The following is a 9,420-nucleotide window of genomic DNA, read 5'->3' on the forward strand; positions in this document are numbered from 1 at the left end:
TCTTATTCTAGTGGGGGAGAATTGTAATAGCCTGGATCCCCAGGTACCTTCATTTCATATTTTTTTGACATTCTGTGAGGGGACTCGGCGAGTTGGAGGTCGAACTCGCCGAGTCGGGTCGCGGTTTTGGGCGGGGGTTCGCGTTCGGACTCGGCGAGTCCAAGGGATGGACTCAGCGAGTCCGCACTGTTTAATGAAACCCTAATTTCCCGGTCCTAAGCCCTATTTAAAGGACCTTATGGCCCTCATTTGCGGCCACCTTGAACCCTAAGAGCCCCCATACGACTGTGAGCCCTTGTGAGTGTGTTTGGAGGCCATTTGTTCATCATTTTGTGTGATATTGCAAGGAAAGGAGGGAGAGGATCAAGCTTGAAGAGTTGGGGAGCTTGGATCTGTTGCTATTTCATCAAGGGAGTCTTCTTGAGGTAATTTTCAGAGCCAAACTTCGTGTTTTGTGTTGATGTGCCAAATCTAGGGTTTCTTCTTGCATTTCTTGGCTTGAATCGGAAGTATGAGAGGTCCCATGGAGATATGGAACCTTGATCTGGACCTTAGCAGGTCCAGGAGACCCCATATGACAAGCTTTATGTCCATTCTTTTGAGTTAGAAGCTAAACTTGCCATATTAGAGGTTGTTTCTTCAAAATAAGCCTTGTATGCATTGCATGGCAACCAAGACTGAGACTTTACGTGACAAATAAGCTTGGGAAGGCCAGATCTATGTATGTATGGAACAGATCTGACCACAAAAGCCAGTTTTAGCTGGTGCATGGCATGGACTCGCCGAGTCTGAAGAACAGACTCGACGAGTCGCATGAAGATTGTCCTTGAGACCACCCTGTGTGTAGTCCTGACCGAGTTATGGGCGACTCAGTGAGTCGCAGAGAGTTGGAAAGGTTTTGACAGGTGGACCGAATCAGGTTGGGACTCGCCGAGTTGACCTTCGACTCGGCGAGTTGAGTCGCGGTGGCCCTGTGATTCAGGCCCAGGAGGAACTCGTTGAGTCGGGGGAGTACTCGACGAGTCAAAGGGGAAAAACCTTGAGAGTTGGTTAAAACACGTAGACTCGTCGAGTCACTATTGTGCACTCGCCGAGTCCGGTCCATATTGACTAAAGACTGTTGACCAAGTCAACCTGTGTTGACTTGATAAGGATGGTCCACCTTTGTGGTACAAGTAATAATTATAGATTTATAATATCATAGGAGGATTGCAGCTCGAGGGTTTGAGCCCGAGTGATTCTAGGATTCACGATTAGCGACTTAGCGAGGCATACGAGGTGAGTCTTCTCACTATACTGTGCCCGGAAGGGTCTTGACTGTATGACCGGAAGGTCGAATATGATATGAGATATATGCCTTATGTGTGTTAAGTTATTCGTTATATGTGCCATGTATGATATGCTTGATTTGGGCGGAAGGCAACCTGTTATGGGCCGGAAGGCGTGGTCATATAGACTGTAAGGTTGACGTGGGTAGGACCGGAAGGTTTACCCAGTCGGGACGGAAGTCCCCTGAGACACATGGACCGGAAGGTCAAGGCCTGGAAAGGTGTACGTGCGTAGGTTGTATTTTGGGGAACTCACTAAGCTTTATGCTTACGGTTGTTGTGTTGTGTGTTTCAGGTACTAGCGAGGACCGTGGGAAGGAGCCAGCGTGATCGTACACACACTCGGGGAAACCATTTTGTTATCTTTTGTTATGTAATCGGTTGTGACTAAATTGTTACATTGGAACCTAAACTTATTACTCATGTTTGATGATTGTAAAAATGAAAATTTTTGGTTTGAAATTTTATGACGTTACAAGAGCCCAATGCCAGGCGGGGCCTGATGGATGTGACGAGCCTGGGCCCATCCCATGATATTGACATATTTGTTCCGAGCAGGGCTTGATGTCAGGTGGGGCCCAATGGGTGTTGGGTAATGGCTCATTGTATGTCAGATATGCATGATATGTGGTGCTTTGGGGAACTCATTAAGCTTCGTGCTTACGGTTTTCAGTTTATGTTTTAGGTACTTCTAGACTGAAGGGGAAGAGCTTGGGATGATCACATCGCACACACCATGTTGTTCCGCATTTTATTTGACTTTAATGTAACCTGATGGTTTTGACATACTCTGATTTCATTATGTTTTTTTAAAATGTTTTGGATGATGGTTTATTTTTTATAAAAATGAAGTTTTTGGTCTTAAATTTTGGGACGATACACCTTGACTCTAAGTCTCAACAAACCTTCTATAGGATGTTATGTCATTGGAAAGGGTAACTTTTTCGTGTCTTACTTCAAGTTAACTTCTTGATTCCTTATTGATGTAATCTCCTCCTTGTACTATATCAATGCCACCACAGTATTCCTTCAATAGATACCCTTGCCAACAAATATTATTGCACTCTAATGGCATCCAACAATGTCTTACTACATAAGCATACAACATCCTGATTTTCGTAATTTTGACATTCTTCTCATAGCACTATTTAATCTTTCATCTATAATATCTCAAAAATCATAACCAAAATCAACCCATTTACAAATAATGGTGTTTACAAAACCATTGTTTTAAAAACATTTTTTCAAAATAGAGTGTCCCAAGATCAACAACATAAAAAAATCAGGATGTGTATGGTCTCGCCTTCGTCTTCCCACGATCCTCGGAAGTACTTGAAACCATAACCAAAATCTGTAAGCCAACGCTTAATGAGTTTCCCCAAAGTACCACCACACAACATTTAATCAAACAGATAACGAGTCCACAACCTCCTGGTTCACAACCTTATTGTAAGCTAACGCTTAATGAGTTACCCCTGGCTCACAATCTTATGGTTGGAATACCCCGGTCTATAACCTTACGGTTAGAATGCCCAATACATAACGGGCCCACAACCTCCTAGTTGGATTACCCCTAACCTACATCCGTCCAGTTGGAATGCCCCGGACTATAACCTTACAATCGGAATGCCCTAGTCTATTTACTTATAGCACAAAGTGGTGCAGTCTCAAACCCGCCAACGATGTTGACATGCACATAATAAATAACATATATCCAACAACAGATAAAACATATAACTAGTTATAGACTAGCAGACAGATCTATAGATCAGTATTGCATGCTAACATCCTATAGACCAAGATACCAATCTAACAGATCTTTATAGCATCATAACATACTATCATATAACATGATATTCAGTCCAATGGGCCGACCTTGGTGCCTTCAACCCACAAGTACAGTGAGGAAGACTCTCCTCATAGTCTGACGAAAAGTGAAATGATAAAATACTCCAAATACCAGCTTTACAGGTCACCTATTCAACAGATAGAGACCAATAATCAACTATTGCTCAAAATACCTAAAATACTCTTAAGTCAAACTTGGTTAACCTTAGGCAAAGTCAAAGTCAAAGTCAACTAGTCATGAAACATCAGCCTAGACCGAGTACCCCCGCATACTCGGCTCATACACCCCACGTACTCGCGATCCAGATCGGGATCCTTGAGGCGTATGCTCAGCGTTCAACAGGTTACGCCCAACGTATGCGATGTCTTAACAACTTCATTTTGAGGTCTTATTTCCTTAATCTACAACGTCCAAACCTCAGTCTTAGTCCCAAATGGAATCCCAAACCATAAAGTTTCCAACTGTATGGTTCTACATGTCTAATTGAATCCCAACAACAAAACCCTAACTTATCTTAACCACTAAACTTCTTAATGGCTTGCATGAAAGAATTTCAGGGGCCAACATCATATTTTTATGACATAAGAAATGGAAATACATCCAAAAGGACAACCCAAACGTTCTAAAGCTTTCCATACACAAAAGGGCCATATTTGGGGGACAATAGCTCATATTTTTATCATGTAAGCTAGATTTAGCAACTTAATCATTAAGGTGGGAACTTTTTACCTTCTGGAGATGGAGAATGATGTAAGACTTCAAGATCCAAACTTGCTTATAGCTTCTAAGGTTCACCACCAGTTTCTTCATCCTTTGGAACACACAAAACCACACTCAAATGTCTCAAAATGATCTCTTCTCACTTAAGGTTTGCTTGGGGCCGTTTTTCACATAGGAAGGCTGATGAAGAAATGAGACATGAGGCTTTAATGGGGTTTAAATATGGACCAAACCCAAAAATCAAGGTTTATACAATCTTTATGTATGTCCCGTGTACGCCCCACATACGAGGTGTACGCCCAACATACTCAGGCGCGTCCTAGTATGCCTTTTGTACATGCGTACGCTTAGTGTACAACACTTGGAAAAAATTTACCATATTGCCATTGTGAGCCAATTTACAATCCTTTTCAATCCCAAGGGCTAAAATGCAAATAATCTTCATACTTAAGGTTAAAGTTAGAAGTACCTCATCATTAGGATGTTACACCATTATTTAGATATACATATAACATAGTATACTATCTCTTAATGAAAAAGACTTTTAAAATATTACTATTTATTATTATTTTTTAAATATATGTAGTTGAATGAAGAATATCGTAATCATTTTTAATTACTTTAGATACGTTCCCTTTTAAGCTAGCATCTATTAATTACTTGTTTGTATGTTTAATATAGCATAAAATACCGAAAAGAAAAGATGTGGAAATCCTTCAAACTATTTGCAAGTAATTTCTTTTCCAACTATTATCAACCCCACAATCCTTTGAGGGTGAGATAAAGAGGTAGATGTTGGCAGTTTAGTCTCCATTTGAGGGTAGACAACTACTTCTATAGAGGAATTTCGACATATTAAACGAGGACATTGTGATTTAGTAGCTGATATCACATACGACCCCGTCAAAAGAAATATGTAAACCTAATGACATAATTAACATGAAAAAGGTAAGTAGATGAAAGAAAAACATATACATGAAAATCGACATGACACCGAGAATATAACATTAGGAAGGTACAAGTAATGGTTCTAAAGGAAAAAACCCAACTATAAGTTAAAAAAGAGGGAAAAGGTGAAGGGAATGAAAGTGAATAATGAGAAAGGAGAATAAGTAAATAATGTATGCAAGACACACTCCAATAACATAGAGGAATAATGTCCTAGGGTACTATATTTCTTATATTCTAATATCCACACATTTCTTGTTAGCGTTTAACACTTCACCAACTGATAAACTATTTTGCACACACATATGCACAAAGTAATAACACAATCAAAACAAGAGCATAGTATTTAACATGATTAACTCGATCTAAGAAATCGAGCTACATTAGAGAAAAAGAGAGAGAGAGAGAAAGAAAGGGGAGGGGGGAAGAAGAAAGAGGGATTTACTGATAGCTTTCAAATTACACATTTTACTTACATAGGGTTATACGAACTCACTGAAGGTTCTATTTATAGGATCGAGTTGATTGAAATTTTTCCTAAACTCAAAACATTCTAACAAATATGGTCCATGACACATTATGATGCCGAATCGGATATAGGAAGCAACCCCTACAAAATCTCTTCTTGAGGCACTGTTCCTCGGACCCCAGCTCCCCCCTTGACTCCTGTATTATGCTTGGTTTGCATAGCGGTCACGAGGTCAAAAAGAAGATCATGTTCAGAATTAAGCAATCCTATATTAGGTCATGTTCTTTGAAAGGACCAACTAATGTCTAATTAATAACTAAAAAAGAAATTCTAGATTCATTTTTTAAAAGGGTTATTTATTGTATATTCAAACTCAACTTCTAATAGTATAAAATACAAATTTGTAGTACAATTAGATATAGGATCATTAATTTATTTCAATATAAACGTATAACATAGTTACATAAGATTGGATTCTAAGACCATCTACATCAGTGCAATGTCACTAATCTTTTAATTGTGCCATATCAGTTTTGCAATGACTACTCAAATCAGTGCAATAACACTCATCTTTTAAAAGTGATCTCCACTGCTACATCAACAATTACTTTATATATATATATATATATATATATATAAAGATATATATTTATATATATATATATATATATATATATATATATATATATATATATATATATATATATATATAGGGAAAGTGACTTAGGAGGGTAACTACCTCTTATTTGTGTTCACATATTAGCAACTTCTTATTTTTTGTACATAATAAAGCAACTAACTTGTTTTAATTGTTTAAATTACACCAATATTACCGACTAATACCTGTTTTAACCGGTAACTCAAAGGGAAAATGACTTAGGAGGGTAATTACCTCTTATCCGTGTTCACATATTGGCAATTTCTTATTTTTTGTACATAAGAAAGCAACTAAATTGTTTTAATTGTGTAACATCCCAAAAATAATAACCAAAAATATCGTTTTTAATTTAATACTAAAACCATAATTGTCAAACCATTAATTTAATACTCCGGCATCAGGCCCCGTCTGGCATCGAGCCCCGCTCGGTATACAAATCTATCTCTCTTAGGCCCCACCTGTCTCCGAGCTCCGCCCGCTAACACACATACAATCATATAACATGCTAACACATAAAGAAACATACTCTATTGTATCATTGTCCTAAGAAACATACTCTGCTAAACACATACAATCTTTATGTGTTAGCATGTTATATGATTGTATGTGTGTTAGCGGATGGAGCTCAGAGATAGACGGGCCTTAAAGAGACATATTTGTATACCGAGCGGGGCTCGATGCTAGACGGGGCCTGATGCCGGGCAAGACCCGATGCCGGAGTATTAAATTAATGGTTTGACAATTATTGTTTTAGTATTAAATTAAAAACGAAATTTTTGGTCATGATTTTTGGGATGTTACACAGTTAAAACAAGTTAGTTGCTTTCTTATGTACAAAAATAAGAAGTTGCCAATATGTGAACACAGATAAGAGGTAGTTACCCTCCTAATTCATTTTCCCTTTGAGTTACCGGTTAAAACAGGTATTAGCCAGTAATATTGGTGTAATATAAACAGTTAAAACAAATTAGTTGCTTTATTATGTACAAAAAAGAAGTTGCTAATATGTAAACACGGATAAGAGGTAGTTACCATTCTAAGTCATTTTATATATATATATATATATATATATATATATATATATATATATATATATATATATATATATATACTAAATAATAAACAATTATAAATTTAATTATTATAATATTAACATTTTCTTTAAAATGATCCCACTAAAAATTAACAAAATGTTTTAGACATCTTAAAATATATGTTTGTGTGTAGGCATTAGAAATAATATGGATATATAATTAAAAAGAATAAGTCCGACGTTTGTAAGCCTTTCTAAACTTGCAGGATCAAATCATAGGTGACAATCAATTAGTGAAAACTCATTTGCTAAAATATCTATCAACTTCAATATATCATATCCCTTTTAAGATACGTCCACTTTGTCATATTTAAAATGATAATCGTTGAGGATTTTTTTTTTTTTTCTTTATGTTTCGATAATTCATTAGAAAGAACTTAGTTAGAAGATCATTTTTTATTAAAGTTCTACTTGTTGCACGGTTAATACTAAGGAATCAATTATAAAAAAAACAAACAAATAATATTCCTTCATGTAGATTTTCGGCCTTGTCCATTTTCATCTCAAACAAATAACCATCGTATTTCCATGGATTCCAAGGTTTTATTTTTATCATCCTCCGCCTCTATAAATACTCTATCTCCACTTTAATTATTTTATTGACACACAGGTGATCGATCATGGCCATGGTGGAGACTGGTGGAGGAGCGGCGGCGGTCAATGTGCACCATGGGGTGACCTTGAGCATAGCCAAAGACGACACTAAAGATAACGCATCTTCAGCCCCCTACTTTACACGTCAATTTTCTCAGAAGGTTTTCTTCTTTACTCAATAACGTTCTTTAAACCATTAGGTATATATGTATGTACCGCATATGTGTGCTTGTATGTAACTCTTGCTTGACTTTATGATTGTGGTCTTTTGGCAGCTGCTGGCGGAGTTGCTAGCTACGTACTTCTTGATATTTTCCGGTTGTGGCGTGATCATGGTGAACATTGACAAGAAAAATCCGGTGGGTATGCCTGGAATAGCCATCGTATGGGGGGCGGTGGTGATGGTGATGATTTACACTGTCGGTCACATCTCCGGTGCACATATAAACCCTGCAGTCACCATTGCTTTTGCTTCTTGCAAAAGGTTTCCATGGAAAGAGGTGATTTTGATATTGATTATGATTTTTTTTTCATTTTTTTTGACGTTTAATTGGATTCAAACTTACGTTCTTGATCTTGACATTAACGTTTCATTAATATCTCTTCAGGTACCCGGATACGTGATTGCTCAAATCCTTGCATCAATCCTAGCGAGTGGAACCCTAAGGTTAATATTCAGTGGAACACATGATCATTTCGTAGGAAACGCTCCTATCCACTCCAACCTTCAATCCTTCGTTATGGAAATTATTATCACGTTCTATCTCATGTTTGTCATCACTGCAGTTGCCACGGACGATCAAGCTGTGAGTACTGCTTTTTTAAAATTTTCTTATTACAAATTATAGTTTACGCCATATATAACTATAAGTCTACACTTTTAAATTTTAATTAACACAGACAGGACAACTAGCTGGGGTTGCCATTGGATCAACTGTTCTACTTAACGCCATGTTCGCAGGGTACAATCTAAATATACTAATACATGTTATTTCTTAAGTGGTTATGTGAAGTGTACCTTGAAACATGTATTTTGATATGACAGGCAAGTATCGGGGGCATCAATGAATCCTGCAAGAAGCATAGGGCCAGCGCTCGTGTGGAACCAATACCAAGGGCTGTGGGTTTACATTTTGGGTCCGATGATCGGGGCCATAGGTGGTGCATGGGCGTATAACTCCATAAGGTTCACCGATAAGCCATTGTGTGAGATAACCAAGAGGGCATCTCAACAATGATTTTATTAGTGTTGTATGTTTGTTCGAACCCATGGGTCTGTTTACATGAGACAAACTAAAAAGTGAAACAAATAAGTCATTACAAATGATGTAATATGCTATGTCACACTATTTTCTATAACAATATTTAGTATGATTGTAACAGAAAATGTTAGTGATTTAAATCCACATTAATGTTCACTACAAAAAAATGTTAATTAACGGTGACAAATATCACTGCTAACAAATAGCGTAATCGCCGCTAAAGGTTATAGTTGCGACAAGTCACCGTTATTGTTGCGTTGCTAATATCCTTTTTTATTTTTTTAAACAACCTTTGATATCAAAAACACGAAAAATTAATTGAGAAAAAATTAATACAATATGACATGTCAAATTAAGTAACAAAAGTGTTATAAAGATACAATACATGCCAAATTAAGTAGCAACAACATTCACTATTAGAAAAAGTGCATTTCATGGCATGCAAATGCGTGTCATTGAAACCTTTGTCATAAAGAAAGACGGCATGCATTTGTGTGTT

General features: G+C 37.2%; 1 protein-coding gene across 1 annotated transcript; it reads left to right on the top strand.

Annotated features, from left to right (window-relative positions):
• Window positions 1–7,685: 7,685 nt before the first annotated feature.
• Window positions 7,686–8,897, top strand: LOC145005198 (aquaporin NIP1-1-like). Its single transcript, XM_078964253.1, has 5 exons — window positions 7,686–7,820; window positions 7,935–8,159; window positions 8,268–8,465; window positions 8,560–8,621; window positions 8,705–8,897. The coding sequence occupies exons 1-5, from the start codon at window positions 7,686–7,688 to the stop codon at window positions 8,895–8,897; spliced, it is 813 nt and encodes a 270-aa protein (XP_078820379.1).
• Window positions 8,898–9,420: the final 523 nt, after the last annotated feature.

This window comes from Lactuca saligna, chromosome 7, assembly GCF_052625555.1.
Source record: "Lactuca saligna cultivar CGN05327 chromosome 7, ASM5262555v1, whole genome shotgun sequence".
Lineage (NCBI taxonomy): Eukaryota > Viridiplantae > Streptophyta > Magnoliopsida > Asterales > Asteraceae > Lactuca > Lactuca saligna.